At 39.4% G+C, this 16,834-nt stretch overlaps 1 protein-coding gene across 1 annotated transcript; it reads right to left on the bottom strand.

The window, feature by feature from the left end:
* Positions 1-3,182: 3,182 nt before the first annotated feature.
* LOC308315506 (dnaJ homolog subfamily C member 11) lies at positions 3,183-15,321 on the bottom strand. Its single transcript, XM_080763523.1, has 16 exons — positions 15,243-15,321; positions 13,272-13,401; positions 12,931-13,004; positions 12,403-12,504; positions 11,811-11,939; positions 11,173-11,295; positions 10,739-10,812; positions 10,301-10,490; positions 10,124-10,209; positions 9,804-9,920; positions 7,369-7,524; positions 7,138-7,207; positions 6,036-6,093; positions 4,507-4,649; positions 4,287-4,416; positions 3,183-3,782 (listed from the first exon to the last, which is right to left on the bottom strand). Exons 1-16 carry the CDS (start codon positions 15,312-15,314, stop codon positions 3,757-3,759), a joined length of 1,680 nt encoding a protein of 559 aa, XP_080619649.1. The 5' UTR covers positions 15,315-15,321; the 3' UTR covers positions 3,183-3,756.
* Positions 15,322-16,834: the final 1,513 nt, after the last annotated feature.

Raw genomic sequence — 16,834 nt, 5'->3', positions numbered from 1 at the left:
TTTAAACTATATGACACCAGTTAATAAACAATGAATGAATATGTTTAAATAACATGCTGCTATCTAAATTACATTACATTCCTAGATTCTGGTCAAGAAAACAAACTACTATAGAGAGAGTGAGTACCAAGATATTAAAGATATGCATGGCAATATAAATATTGTTCCTTAAAAATGTAAATCAAATATGAAATATTTGATTTGAATGCAGAGGTAACCCACGGTTCTGATTACCTCTGCATGGTAGCCATATCTTGGTCAATCGCAGATTTCATATTTTTATTGAAGGGATAGCCCCTTCAGATGCAGCATCTCATTTTCAAGGGGGACCCATAAGTCAAATCAGTGCTATTGAACACCTTTTACATCTGTATGTTGTTTCTAAAATATTGAACCAATGAAAAGTAGTAAAAAGCGCTCTGGACAAAACCGCTTAACTCCATTGGACCCTCAAACTGTCTGCTAAAACAGTGAACTCCACCACCTCTCCCCCTCTCATGGAAGTAATTGACGATATATAAAGTCACAACACCAACTTTGATGAGGCAGTATTGCTTTTCTTAATTTCTTGAAAAAATAAAATTTTCATTTCCTGAAAAATGACTATTTTGGAGTTAAGTGGTTTCTTCCCGACAGCAATACTGTAAATTAAATTACATTAAATTAAATTAAATTTGCATGATTTTATATTGTTTCTTTACACAAATACATCGCTTGATTATATAATAGTTTGTCCAAGTTTGCATAATACAATACCTCCTGCTAGAATTGTAGTCAAATGTTAATAATGAATTATAAAACATTGATTAAATGTTGTGACCTTTCCATTCTTAAATGATTAATTCTCAGGTTTAATTTTTTTAAAAGATGGTAGCACTAATGGTAGCAACTAAATATTTGGATGACTTTAAACCACCAAAATGTACTTGTACAGTAGGCTACTCGCCGCTACTGTACCAAACTAGATAGTTCATATTACAGTCTCGACTCCTTCCTTCCACTGCAATTGTGGTTACATGCAGAAGGACCATGAACTGTAGCCATAGTCCTCTCCATAGCATCCTAGTAGTGTGGTTCCATGCAGAAGGACAATGAACTGTAGCCTAATTAGTCATCTCCATAGCATCCTAGTAGTGTGGTTCCATGCAGAAGGACCATGAACTGTAGCCTAATTAGTCATCTCCATAGCATCCTAGTAGTGCATCAAGTGCTTTAATTCAGAACTATAGAGTCTGACCGATGTTTGAGACCAATGTTGATCCTAATAGTTTTTCCCCTAGACCACTGAAATACAGATATTTTGAAATAAAAAAGGGCAAAATCTTGGAATGTAATTGAAAAACATTTATTTGAGAACTAACTAACTATTTAATAACAAACAAAAAAAGTTGTGATTATTTACAACTGAATTTCATTTTATTGGTCCAACGGGATGCAATGTGTTGTGAAATTGTAGATTGGCTTTTTAGTTCTAATTTTTGGAAATGTTTTAAACTTATCTCGGTCTATTCAGAATGTATTGAAAACCTAATTTAACTTATGTGGATTATTATATCAATAATCTATATTAAACAGACAATTTTGTCTGGCATTGTGAGGCTGTTTTGACTTACTTACTTGCCCACACAGAGCAGTCAGTCACTCTAATAATTCCCTCTCTCTCACATCAGTGCATTCCTTCAGGGTTAACTATGAAACTACTTCTCAAACTCTTCAGAGTACATAGATTATTTCCAACCGCAGCAGGTGCACAATGAAAGCGCAAGCAATGGAAATGATTCAAGTGGAACAGGCTGCTCAGCAGCTGGATAATGTGAGTTGTAGACCTGCATTAATGACCCGGCCGGCAGCTCTCTTCCTCTGGTGATGCTGAAGGAGATCTTCATGAATCTTCCTCCTCATCGGGTGTTTGTCTGCCAGTTTGAATGTCAAGAATGAAAATAAGTGTCTGTTTCTCAGTCCTTTAGAGAGTGAGGTGCCGAAGAGAGCTACAGTAGGCCTAAAGTCAGATCAGATGCAGCCTTCTGAAGAGGGTATGATAATAGTTCAGATGAAACGACCAAAATTACCACTTATTAGATTAATTTCCAAATATACATAGTGTTTCAATGAGTTGATCATTCAGAAAAACGGTGGCAATAGATAAAACGTAAAATTCTGTAATTGAAATTGTAAGCTATGTACACATAGCCTACATTATAGTCACAGTTTTCTAGATACAGGGGTGGGTCAACTATATGAGTCATGTTGTCCCTACTCCCTAAAGTGTGTTTAGCCCACACAATGTCACAATGCCACTTATGGGTCCCCTCCCCCAATATACAGTAGGTATCCATGTTTACCTTCTGTGCTATTACTGTTGCTGTCGGGAGGAAACCACCTAACTCCATTTTCCCCCCGTATTTTTTTCATAAATCAGTACTATTTAACACCCTTTACATCTGTATGTTGTTTCGAAAATATTGAACCAACGAAAAGTAGTAAAAAGCGCTCTGGACAAAACCTCTTAACTCCATTGGACCCTCAAACGGTCTTCTAAAACAGCGAACTCCTCCAGCTCTCCCCCTCTCGTGGAAGTAGTAAGAAAATGTAATCTCAGAAAATATCAATGGCTTTTTGTATTAGTAGTTTAGTTTATAAATGATTTGTCTCAGAGTAGTCTCTCAAGACAGACTGTTGCCTCACGTCAACAGGGGAGGAGCTGTTTTCCCGAATATTTCAGAAAACTACTCTGCGACCAATCTTGAGAATCCCATCGTGGATTCTCAAGATTGGTCTCAAAGTAGTTTTCTGAAAAAATATCTAGAATGTAAATTATTGGTAGCCTACTGAAATATTCAAGCCGTGACTTGGAAAGACAAAATCTTAAAAACATTGATTTTAGAGAAATTATGGGAACAACTCAATTGTGCCTTTCCAGCCTGAATTCTATAAACAAACTGTGTGTGTGTGTAGATATGTTTGTAGAATCAGGCTGTATTTGGGTTTGAGGGCATTAATGATGAGTTTGGGGTAGGCTCGGGGCTTTATCATTGTTCATTTTTACAGGTTATGCCAATGATAAGCTTCCGTAACAACCAATGACGTGCTCCCTTACATTCATAAGCTTCCCGTTTTGTGATCCTAATTTGGTATCCTTTGATTTAGTGGTTCTTGCAAAGGCACAAATAAAAACAAACCAATTTGGAAGAATGATGTTTAATAATATGGCAAATATACAGAGGTGCATTCATCATGATTCATGTCTTCAATCACATAGGCACTGCAGTGTGTACAACAGAACTTAACCATACATTACAAGCCATATCAAAAATAAATGGGTACTGGGGAGAATAAAAGACCCATGGAATAACAGTTATTTATTTTGGTGACATGAACCCTAGCGCCCCTATTCTGGGGCAAACATTCGGAGAAAATAGATCTACAAGCTCAGCGATTATGGGCTGGTAGATTGGCTTTTTCAGCAAAGATATTTGATGTAAAGAGGGAAAAAGGAACGGACCCCTTTGGGGACATCCGCCAACTTACGTATATAGGGTTCAATAAGCTAAAGAGGGCAACATCGTTGTACAATGATCATTCAATCACAAACAACCCAGTATGTTTCGTCTCTAGACAAGACAAAATGAAACAAAATGCATGTCGTCTTGAGAACGAGGACTCCAGTCCATGCTGTGTCTAAAATAAGAGTTGATCCATTTTGCGTCAAACAAACAGTCCGTCAGCGCAGTGTCTGTTTGTTCAGTGGAGGAGCTCTTAAGTGTCTGCGTCAATCCTGTGAGCTGTACGATGGGAGCAGTTAGAGATATCAGTTAGTACAAGGCTAAAGCCCCTATATACTACAATTGATGTGTAATTTAGCTGGACACGATGGCGTAATTTAGGATGGACAGCTGCGTTTCAAACTGGAGGGAGAATTGGATACACACAAATCCATCCATCTACTAGAGCACCATTTTAATCCTGTTGTCAATAAGACTTGGAACATAATAAACAACAACAATCCTGTCCTGAATGTTGCAACCTTTGTGAACGACCCATTTATAACCGTTGCCCTGGGAAACAGCATTGAAAAAACCTTAGAGAAACGTCTCTTAATTAGCTAAGCCAACAAGAAACGGTTTTCACATGTCTCCTGGCAACAATAGAATCGTTTGACTCTATAGGGCAGGTCGGACACGCCAGTGAGTACGTTTATCTGGATAAGTCTCAATCAAAATTGCTATCCAGCTTCTGTATGTCACTACACACCATTACACTGACTGCACACCATGTGTGCGACTTACATTGCTTAGGTATCCTGAGTGGTTCTATGTCCCCTGACAGGACTTGATGCATGACTCCACGGAACTGGTACAGCACCTTTAGACTCTTCTCCTCGCCAACACAGGGGTCATAGAACCCAGGGAGTCCCGACTACAAAGACAAGGTGAGGTCAGACACCAGCAGCACAATGAAAGAAGCACATACTGTACTGACGCAGATAAGGGTGTAGTGTGAACATACCTTTGTAGCCTCTGTGAGGATGAGTTTGGAGTCTTTGACCAGACACTGCAGTGGCACGGTCACGTCGATGACCCTGGCCCGCTCGTGTTTCCTGCTGTTGTCTGTCACAAACTTGCCGTACCAAGCATTGAGGATGATCAGACCTAACCCAGGAAAACAAGGAAAAACAGTCAATTAAAATGGTATTCCATTGATTATAGAAGGCTCTTTGATCATGTCATATTATATGTTAACCACATGAATCCTAGCATCCCTATTCTGTGGTGGAAATTAGTTTTGTGTTTCAGACAAAATCTTAACTGGAACGCTGCAAGCTGATAAACGGTTCTCTCTCCTGATTAGATAAAATTGGCAATGTATTTTCTGTTCACTCAAGAGCTGGAGAGGTTGGGAGACCCCTTTTACTGAATAAACACTCTATAGTGGTGATTGCAATATAGAGCTGAATATAGACTTAACTTTTTAACAAAAACTTTTTGTTCTGTATTAAAATGAAGTTGAGCAGGTGTGTATCATTATACATCGTTAACAGCGGCATGACAAGTCCCATCATCTCTGGGAACCTATTAAATCCAGTCAAAGTGACATGGAGGACAGGTGGTATGAGCTAATTATCAGTTGTTACACAACCTCAGGTGAAAATGATGCTGTCAGGAGAGAGCTTTTTGATAACACACAGCCGCTCCAAAAGCTATTTTCACCACTCTGTGAAATAAAAAATGCTTTCAATGATCTCAGTAGTCACATGGGGTTACAGACAGTTACAAACATAACTCTTGTCACAGCATAATCTGCCAGAGTCCACAGAGCCATTGACACCTACTGTGTCAATGGAGCCCAGAATGCACTTTCAACCCAGCATCTGCATTTTGGGACTGTTCATTATAGGCAAACATTTTACAACTTTTCAACCGATTTCACTACTATTTTAATGACGATTATTAATCACGACTATTAGCAGTGATAGTTATATAGAGAAAAATGTTATAATTTTCTTAATGCCTTGGTTTCTCATTGTTTTTATGGGTATATGCTGTATCTCTCTGTCAGCCCCAAGGGATCTGGAGATGGTTTGCACAATGGTCTTTGTAATGGTAGTGACTGGGGAGGAGAGTATGCAACAGCTGACCAAATTAATTGACTAGCAAGTTTTACCATTACATCATTGTGAAAGATTAAATCATAATTTCTTATTGAAGGTTGTTTTCAGTAGTGATTAGCAACTTTATAAATATACAGAAATCAGTGTGTTAAGTGGTTGAAATAGGCTCTCCCTCCCTTCCCCCTCACTCAATGCTGGGTCGGGTATTCATTTGTGTGCTAAAAGGTGTCACTATGCAATGTAACTAATCAGGGGAGTGTATCCAATAATATTGCATCATCCATTTTTTATCTACAGAGCAACTATTGAAGATATTTCACCAATATTTAGAGTTACATCATGTACCCACTTTAATAATAGAGAAACAATACAGTTTTCCAGGAGGAAGCCCTTTCCCTGCATGTCTGGTCAAACATAGTGATCTTACCCATTCTAGACTCCTCTGCTTCAATAATCCTGCGTACGGACTCCTGCATCAGTAAAACCTGCACAGAGAAAAGAAACAATAGCTTAAATAAATATACAAAGAAATTACGGACACATTTAAAAAATAAATAGAAGAAATAGCTGATTTACAAGCTTTTGTGACATGTAAATTAATAGATCTATTTTTGGAAAATATTTGAACATGGAAACAATTATGGAAAATGATATAATAATTTAACTTAAGTAATATGTAATAATTATTACAAATGTGATTATGTCATAATTGTGACAGCCCCCTCCCCTCCTCTCTCTCTCTCTCTCATTAGCAGGCAACAGTGCAGCACGTGCAGCACTATCTCTCTCTCTCCGTTTCTGGCACAACAGCGCCCCTACTGGTACTAATAGTCATACTGGTGCTCATTAACGTCACATAGGCGGACACATGGGTGAACCAACACATGAACACGGACATTGCTGTTCCTTGGAGTGGTTGCACCACTCAAAAACTAGTGTTATACTTCTGACTCATCCGTTATATTGTTCCCTACCGTTCCCTACCTTAGTCTTATCCTTACCGAGGTGCTGCTATGACAACTGATGACATCCCCTGGGGATCAATAAAAATGTCTAATCATCTGAATGTGACTTATGGTCTGTTGAGGAGGATGAGACCTTTCTGACGTGTCTCTCTAATTGGCTGCTGCAGATTGGCCTTTCAAGCATGGAGGAAATTGAAACAGGTACGGTATGTGCATTTCACACTGATACGTGCATACTTGATGCTGAACTGTAGCTTCCTCCATTGTAGTAGTTACATTCAATACAAATTCACATGTAGTATCTACAGTATGTTTTTGGCATGTAGCTTATTTAAATACATGAATGCATTTACTCTTTATATATTAAATTGTGACTCATTGCTAGTAAAGATTGTGATCCTCACTGCAGCCACGCTTTCCTACTATCCAGTCCATATCTCAATACATTTGTTGGCACCATTTGCGTTAATTATCTCTCAATAGTCAGTCACACACGCACACACAGGATTTAATGCAAGTTCTGATGCAACACTCCCGGTTAAATGAGGTCCTTAGTAGACTCACAGCCGACTCTGCTTCTTGTTTCTTCCTGGCAATGTCCGTGGATGAACTCTCCCGCTGTTTCTCCAAGTCTCTAGTGAGAGAGAAAGAATAAAATCCAACATAAAAGGGCAGAATTAAAAAAGGGTCTCTCAAGATAACTCTGGCACAATAACATGCATAGAGCTAATTCCATTAGCTTTTAAATAACCCGATTTCTGAAATTAAACCGTTACATAAGGGAATCTTCCTTACTCTTCCTTTTGGGCACGCACGTAGGGCCGGATAACGAGCCTCTGAATGGCGAGGTAGAAGACCAGCGGTCCCACCGTGGCATAAAACACAGCACTGGGCAGCAGCTGGTCCGTCAGGTGGATGGGGAAGAAATATGTCTGACTGGCTCTGTTTAATCTGCAGACAGGGAGGCAGGCTTTCTTTAGTTTCTACACAATTTACTCACAAATTAAAGAAATTCAACACAAATCCAGAAACTGACAAAACTCTATAAATCAGTAGTTCTCAAACTTTTGTGCCAATGATATGTATTGGGCTACGGACCACCACCTGAAAATGTTTTGCCAGGGACGAGAGAACACCTTCAACATTTTTTTCTTTCTTTTTTAAATAGCAGATGTACCGGGTTTGCTATATATCTATTTTTTAGAATCACTGTTTTTCTGAAAAACGCTATGCTATTATAGCTAAAATCTATAATGACAGATGCTTTCCTGGTTTTACTGGGTTAAATGCTTTACATAGCAAACACGATGATGGAAATAAAATAGTGCGCTGCCGCTATCTGTCCCTTCTCCTTCTGCTTTTTGTTTTTCAATTAATTTGATTTATTGTTTATTATTGTCAAAGACAGCGCACAATTAAAAGTAATTGCACCAGAGTAAGCTACAGTAGCATCTCATTTGCATCCGTTGTGCCTGGGACAAAAACAGAAACAGAAACAACCACAAAACATCATTACAATAAGTAACAGTCCAACAGAATCAACATGACAAATGTAATTAAAAAGAAAGGCAATCATTGATGGCGACACATTTGTGCTGACTTTAGCCAAAGCTTGAAGCTGGTTTTAAACTCTTTAATGTTTGTGGATATTGAATTCCATTGCACAATTTTAACAGAGCAAGCAGACTGACCAGAGGCTGTCTTTCTGCACTGTGGTGCCCAACAGCCCTAGTAAGTGCTCAAGGCCAATGTCACTGCCACTGTCTGCCAGGATAGACAGCATCTAAGACAAAAAGTTTGAAAGACTGACAAAAAACTTTTTGTGCCCAAGGGACACCAAAGGCATGTCAACATCTCAAGTAAGTGTTATCACTTTGTAAATGTTGTAAATGTTTTTTTTCTTTTTTGCAATTTTCCATTTTGGGGATTTTGATTGATCAGGCATACATCAAAGTAAAACATTGAGAAAGTAGAATTTTGACAGGAGGATGTAAATTATTATTTATTAAGTCCTTTGTTTGTAAAGTGGCTACACAGGCTTTATTGTAGTTACATTTCAGCAGATGTTCAAACGTACCGTGCTACATGAAACATAGTCATACATCTATTACAATCTATTGTCTGTGGTTCTCAAAAAGGACCACCAAATTGATTTATTGTATTGTATTTGGTCGGGGAACCCCATCTGAAAATATGTTGCACCAGGGACCCCCAGAAGAGAAGATGTGTAAAAAAATCTAATTATTAAAAAAAGAAATTGATGTACAGTAACAGTTTGTACACGCTCGCAGTGCGGTACGAAGTATGTGTATATTTTGGCTATTCAATAGCAGATATACTGTACATGCTCATAAGCTTGTAGATTTGCCATATTTGAATAGCCAACATAATGGATAAAGTGGTTAAAATGATTGTGACGCTACTGTATGTTAACTACTTTTGCTGGGCACCCCCAGGGACCCCACTTTGAGAACCAATGGTTTATGGATTTGTACTTTTAGGATGGATTTAAACATTTCCAGCATTTTCTGCTTCATTTGACAGTTACAGTGAGTCGAGAGAAAGCAAAGGCAGGCGAGTAGGTGACATGCAGAAAAGGGCCTCGGGTGACAGGTCAGATTCGACAAGGACTGGGAGAACAACAAACTTGGATTTACTTCTTCATTTTTTCACCCGGTGCCAATTGCCTGAGTAGTAATTTTGCCTGGGCGCTACTCTTTCTCTGCCGACCTGTGGAGAGCCCCGAACTGAGCTCATGCTTCCTTCAATGCATGAGGAGTGAATTCTTAAAATTGCTTAGGACTCCTATAAATCCTCAGGGGGAGGAGTGGGTATAGAGCGTCACAGTCCCTCCCCCTTTCAGAACAACGAGTGGCCCAGGAAATGGTTCTCCATTCATTTTCACCATAGGCGATTCCTAAATTATTTATTTAAAGACGGTTACGCCACGGACAAAGCCAACTCGGATCGTGACAAATCATGACAATGAACACAATGTTTTGGGCCGATCAAATAATTTATAAGAAGAAAAACAAAAAAGTGTTTTTTTCTACTTTCTAATTATTTGTTTGAAAGGGGGGGGGACTGCGACGCTCTATTACCATGATTACATGCACATCCATGCACAATGTCTGATTTTCAACAGATGAAAATCTGGCAATGAAGTCAAAGTGCACAAAAACGCTGAGAATGTTCAGAATATTCAAATGGTAACACGGAGATGTGCTTACTTGATTTTGAGAGAGACCCCTTGCGGCACTCCGACACTGATGGTGGCCCCCAGGACGCTGTGTCGACTGATCTTGGTTTCAGCACCATACTCCACTACAGTCCCAAAGAAGCCTGATCTGCAACACAGAGACACAGTATCTGCACCTTTAACACATTAATACCCATTCTACAAATGATTTCTAATTCAGTATTGTTCTCAAACGTTTTTGTGCCAAGCACTGCGGAACCCCATCTGAAAAGGTTTTGTGCCAAGGAGAACCCCAGAAGAGAAGATTTGTGTAAAAATCCCAAATTAGTTATACGATTTAGGAACACATACTTTATAGATCCTTTGATCTTGGTTTGGTCATCATCCTGGAACTTGTACTGGTAACTCATCATCAGGAACGTGTGAGGTATGCCGAGCTGCACAGACCAAAGAGCAGTAGTTAGCTGAACAGTGTTTTCTGTCCTCATTATTAACATAAAACATGTGAAGTCTTGTTGCCGCGCTGACCTGTGCGGCGAAGGTAAAGTGTGTGCGCTTGGTGTCCCTGACGACGCTAGTGTTCATAGAGGACTGGATGCCCCAGCGCCATTGCAGGTAGCCCATGGTGTTCTTGTCTAGGTGACGAGCCAACACAGTGGTGACACCGGGACGCACCCCTCGGGATGAAAACTGCAGACCACACTGTGCGGTCAGGAAGCTGGTGATGGGTGGGGCACACAAACAAATCAAAATGTTAAAGATGGAGTGCTGTGATTTTTCTGTTTTGTATGTGGTGTGGTTATAATATTCAAATGTGTCTTCCCTGTGTATTGTTGGCTTCTTCCTGAAAGCTGAAAGGCTTGCAGTCAAAGGGCCCATTTGAAATACACCACATTAGTGACATCATAACCCTAAATCATCACAATATGAATATATACACACATCTTTCCTCTCTTCTATACGTACCAGCGTGGAGTCAGATTTCGGAATATCTTCAACCCCAAGAGAGGTCCATGAGTATCTCCGGCACCAAGCTCAAGCTGTTTCAAAATGAACCACAGAGCACCAGAGAATAAAGGTCACATTTCATTTGTGTGTGGAATAGAGAAAGCAAGAGGGAGCAGACATGGAGCATTACAGTAGCGGTTTTCAAAGTGGGGTTTGGAGACCTCCAGGGTTCTTTGAGGCAGTACCAGGGGGTCCCCCAGCTAAATTAATGAGTCTATTGTACATTTAGATTATATTAAAACTTTTAACATTGACTCCTGCATTACAGTATATATATCACAAAACCCTTTTCGTGTAAATCAGTGGTTCCCAAATGTTTTAGCTCAAGAAGAAAAATGAGTCGTTTGCCTGGGATCCAAAATAATGAAGATAACGGATCTATTGGTACTGACCTCCCCCCAGCCCTTTGCCGAGGTGACTCTTCTTAAGGCCAAGTTAATGTTTCCACCTCCGTTTCCATTGTGAGTTGACAGAGAGCCAGAAAGAATGGCTGTGTCTTTTGTGGTGAGAGGAGCCTGAAACAGACAACGCACGCACAGTGTACAATTAGTCTCCAGATTCTGTACAGGCCAGAGACGTCTATCAAAGTAACTGTTTTCAACCTGGAGTCCCTAATTTATAAGGCAGAACTTTTCCAAAATAGTGAAAATAGCCAATCTACAAGCACACAACATATTGCACCGCAGTGTGTTTCGGGCTATTTACACTATTTGACATTATGACATAAGTATATAGGGCTTAAATGATTCAATGATTTCCCTTACAATTAACAGAGTTGACATACTGCAGGTTTGCACACTCAGACCAGACAAAATGTTATAATTAACACATTCCCTGGCTCAAGCCCTTACTTCTATAGACGGTGATATGGCATCTTAATGTACCTCTATACAGTAGATTCGTGCATCGATCTTACCCCTATATCGTGTTATGTACCCATCTATAGATTGTGATATGTGCATCCGATCTTACCTCTATAGATGGTGATATGTGCATCTTACCTCTATAGATGGTGATATGTGCATCTTACCTCTATAGATTGTGATATGTGCATCTTGTTGATCTCAATGTGTGGGAGTCCACCGCCGGCCATTTCCTCAAAGTCTTCTTCATAGCGATCAAAGAGGTCTGTGGCATCAATACCCACACTGATCATTCCCTAGATTAGAAGACAGACACTTTCATTCATTATAACAGCAACAGGTTGAGGCTAACAGGAAAAAAATCGATTTAATAGATAGAATAAATTCTTACACTTTATAAGCTTGTACTGTAGATTGGCGCGATGGTGTTGCGCGTCATCATTGTGCGACATAGTATAAACTAATCGATTTACTAGTAGTCATAAAAGTCTATAAAAAACACTTGAATGAATGATGAAAAGGTAATCGATCACTAAGAAATGTATCGACAGTTGCAGCCCAGGTTGAGGCTCGTCACAGCCACTAAGTTTTAGGTGATAAGGTGACCACCGTTTGGTTAGTAAAAACAGAGAGATGTGTTTGGGTGATTGGTGAGTCGCTTACCACCGCGGCGTGACATCATGTTGTAGTTTCCGGTGGTCACCTTAACGCCTAAAACTGGAGTATGGATAAGCCTTAATAACGCCCCTGTCAACTCACCTTTGGATTGGTTCTTTGCTGAAGCCGCCGTTCCTCCCGCTCTCTCTGAAGACGCAAATACTCGTCTCGGATCTCTGCCGGCGTTCGTCTTCTCTCCACTACCTGGTGAGGCGCAACTGTGTTGTTTGAGACTCTCAATATAATAGTGTTGTAAAAATGTATCAATATTTGAATGTCACCTATTTTGTAGCTTCATACTAATGGTCATGGTGTGTAAACATTTCCTATGCTATGACACAGACACCATCAGAATAATAATAGGAGTTTTTACAATTTGTGCATTTAGCAGACGATCTTATCCAGAGTGAATAACATGTGCTTCAAAGAAAGTATTTAAGGTAATAACCAACCACTTGTGTGAACGGTATACTTGCATAATCTTATTCTTAAGTTCTGACAAATGAGTTGTTCTCAACTCAATACCTTCAAATGGACCAATGGTAGTGACACAGATTTAACTGTATCAACATGTGCACAATGTTTACTTAAAAGGGGGAATTGAGTCATTACAGTATCCAACAGGTTTACCTCCCATCCTTCGACATCAAGTCCTCTCTTTCCATATATATCATAGATGGCCCTAGACTGTGGATCACTAAGAACTAGAGAGAAGAGAGACATCATTAATGTCAGTAATAAATGCACAGATTGCAGACAAATGTTGATATAGATCTCAGTATATCCCATACAATTGTTGCATTTCTATAGCGTCTTTCTCCAGAGCTCTTTACAATGTATATCACGTTCACACACCGACGGCAGAAGGCACTATTTATCGTTTCACTTAGGGGCAGGTTCAGTGTCTTGCTCAAGGACACTTCGAAAGAATAGAACATGCATACATACTGTACATGAAAGCTTTTTTTTACCTTCATAAGCTTGATGTACAAGATTAAATAATTGCTCTGCTTGAGTCTTCAGCTCAGGGTCGCGGTGTTTGTCCGGGTGGTAGAGCATACATAACCGTCTGTAAGCTGCCTTTAGCTCATCCTGTGTCGCCTAAAGCACAATCATAAAAACAGAAAACAACTTTTATGCTTCATGAATCCAACTGCATGACCTTTGCATATCCAATGAAAAATATAACGCACATCCTCTGTTATTTGGTGTTGAGCCAAACTGTAAGAACAGAAATTGTGGAACAAAGCGGGGGCTCGCAAACCCACTTTTGAATGCAAAACATATTTATTAGCGACAAAACAGCTGTAAAGTTACTGTTACTGCTGTTTTGTCGCTAATAAATATTTTTAGAGCATTCTTTACTGCTGATTTGTCGCCAATATATTTTTTGGAGCATTCAAAAGTGACTTGCAAGCCCCCACTTTGTTCTACTTTGCATATCCAAGCCATAAGATTCCTCAGTGTAAATGTATGCATTTGTATCAGAGTGTACTATTAATGTAACCAAATGGGTCCATTTGGTTAAATCCATATAACGTTAAATGAACAGAGGATAATACAGCACAGATAGGACATCAAAAGTTATTCGGACTAACAGGCATTTACCTTCTATACTGTACATTCCATACATGTATGCATTTATTTGATCACAAGCATGAATTTGTAAAACTGGAGACAAATATGTGACATTTCTTTTGCCTGTCAAAGTATGTAGAGTAAAATCAGCAGCAGCATTTATAATATACACTGTCTCACTCATACAGCTGAAAGCTGCAACCTGTTACTTTTGTCTGAGATGGGTCTCCTGCATAAGGTATACAGTAATATACATTAACTCTCTCTCATTCAAGATGGAATCCCTACTTGTTCCATTTCCCCACATTTAAAAACATATATAAAGTTACAGCTTATTTATATAAGAGTACACAAGACTAAAATTATTTTATGTTTTGGTTCTTCAACATTGTAGGATGTAACAGCAATAACAAAAACAAAGAGACAACAAAGATTACATTGACAAATTGGCAGGTGTGAGGGACCAGTGCCACCATGTGATTAATTACCCCGCACCTGCGTGGCAGTGTGTGCACAAGTTGTATTGTGTTCACTGAAGGATGTTTAGATGCGTGCTGTGTTTGCTGCTGTGAATGTCATCCCGTAAACATAGAATGTTGTCCGTGTGAATCTCGTGGGAAAAGTAAAGATGTTTTACTAAATATACACGTTTGTGTTTCTGCCACAACTTTCAAATGGATATTCTAAATCATGGCAAGCTGACGCCGAGTTGCAGAAATTCATTATTGGGTGAGTAAACACAAAATGCTACCCTGGCTCCTCCTCGAAAAATGCATGGAATGTTCTGGCTATGTTTTGGAAAATGCAACGTATGGGCAAATATACATAGTACCTTCCTTATAGTCAGTACGCTTAATTTAGGGTTGCTCATGTGTATATCTTAATTTGCACTGTCTGTCGCGTTTCAGTTAACAGTAAACTGAAAATGAAGAATGTATGCTGGATTTGACGTTATAGCCGCCTAGCTGCTATGAGCTCCAACACGTACTGAACCTGATGTTTCATAAGTTGCTCAAGTCGCGTTGGTGTAGAATCTGACTTGATTTGTCATTTATGATTTTGACATTTACTGTCCGTGCACCTCGAAATCTGTTCACAATTAACGGAGCCTTGGCGACGTTACTTTAGAGAACGTTAAAAACCAATACGTATTATTGGTATGTGATTGCAGTGGCATGATCATTGATCATAACCTCAGCTCAGAGTCACACACAGAGAATCAATGTCGAGGGTCACCACATAAACGTGTCGCTAAACTTCTGCTCTTAAACAGCGACGAATCCGCACGAGCGACGTTCCAGAATGATCATCATATGAATGTGTATTCATAGTCATAAATGTCAATTGTCGGTGCACTGCATTACCTCTCTCCTGACGTTTAGTAGAGAATAATAATCATCATTATCAATCTCATCATCCTCCAAGGCGGGCGCCATGTTTACAACCTGTCATGTCTTTCTCTGCGGTTCATAAAGAGCTCTGTGGTGCATTGCCGCCCCCCTCTGGTCTGGAGTGCGTGTCGGTGGAGATACTGTATCACTTTAGGATAATAACTTTCTTACTAATGTGTGGATAGTGGTTTTCAAATTCTGTAGACTCAGAGGTAAGGTAACCAGCATAATGTGTGTAATATAAATCTATTGGTGACATATTTAGAATGTGAAATATGAGCTTAAATTGGACCTGAGAACTTTATTTGAAGAATGTCAACGTTATTAATCTGTGATGGAAAGAGGAGACGTACTGTATAGCAGATCAGACTCTCATGAGGGTTTTGAATGTCCAAAATGGCTTTATTAAAACAGACTAGAACACCAATGCGTACTGGCTTACACCTTGATCAGGGTGGCTGAATATTAAGTATGTACTTTTTTATGACAAACTTAAAACAAATTCACATTTTCCTTGGCTGTAGCCTACCGGTGTTTTGGACAGAAAACCAGCACATGTGCAGTGCTTCCTTGTTGGTAACATTACAGTAACTGTTTTTACTGTATGATTGTACAGTTATAAATAATTTAAGCTACTATCACCAGTAAGACGCCTGAGGGCGAGGTTGCGGGCACGCATCTGCCTGGGGAACAGCAGACTGCTGGGCGAGCACTGGCGCTTGGGAGGTCAGATCAACATATGGAATGAATTCTGTACTGGCCATATATGGAGCGTGTCTTGAGTGTACAGGGTCCCGAGGTGCAGCTCCATATATGGAGATCTAAGGGTTTGAGGTGAGATGTATATAGAGTTGCTGGCCAATATTGATGATATCAGGGATCTCCATGCATATATGGGCTTAATATTGATGACATCACATGATGTCATGAGGCATGACCATATATGGGGGCGTGGCCAACCAAACAACTGACGGGAAATGCACAATCATAGTAAGTGCGACCTGCAGTTGCTAAAACGTTATTCTAAAGTGACTCGTGCAGGTTTCACAACATAACATTTGTTCATGTTTGGGCGTGATTCAGTTACAAATGTTGCCAGCAGCATTGTATTTGAAGAAAGAATTTAGACTCTCGTAGATGTACAGTATTTATCGATTCTGACATTTTCGATTGAAAATGTCAGAATCGATAAATACATCTACGAGAGTACATTTTAGGCTAGGAATTACACATCTTAAAGGTTTATGCACTCAGATCTTGTGGTTTCTTGTTTTATTATTTATTTTATTGAATTTGATCAAAATGATGGATTGAAGATGTTTACCAGTAAATGATATCAGAACCTGTTGAACCCAAGCTTAATGTCTACCTGCTTATAGGACATACAGTTTAGAACTATACTGTAGGCAATAACAAGTGCATTAATGCTTCATTGTGCTTGTTTTATGTATTTTAGGCTGATCCTGTTTTTTATTTCTAAGTGTAGACAATAATTTATTTTGATGGTGAACAGAGCCTACCACTGCATCACCAGAGTCTGATCCTATTTTTACACTGGCTGTGAT

This window comes from Protomyctophum bolini (genome assembly GCF_963924005.1).
Source record: "Protomyctophum bolini genome assembly, chromosome: 5".
Taxonomy (NCBI): domain Eukaryota; kingdom Metazoa; phylum Chordata; class Actinopteri; order Myctophiformes; family Myctophidae; genus Protomyctophum; species Protomyctophum bolini.
Note: the sequence above shows the minus strand (reverse complement) of the source record. Positions and strands in the feature narration are given on the sequence as shown.

Coding starts and splice junctions, on each gene's coding strand:
- LOC308315506 (XM_080763523.1), bottom strand. CDS start 15,314: ATGGCGCCCGCCTTGGAGGATGATGAGATTGATAATGATGATTATTAT. Junction 13,402..15,242: donor TACTAAACGTCAGGAGAGAG/GTAATGCAGTGC, acceptor ATTGTGCTTTAG/GCGACACAGGATGAGCTAAA. Junction 6,094..7,137: donor AACAAGAAGCAGAGTCGGCT/GTGAGTCTACTA, acceptor TTCTCTGTGCAG/GTTTTACTGATGCAGGAGTC.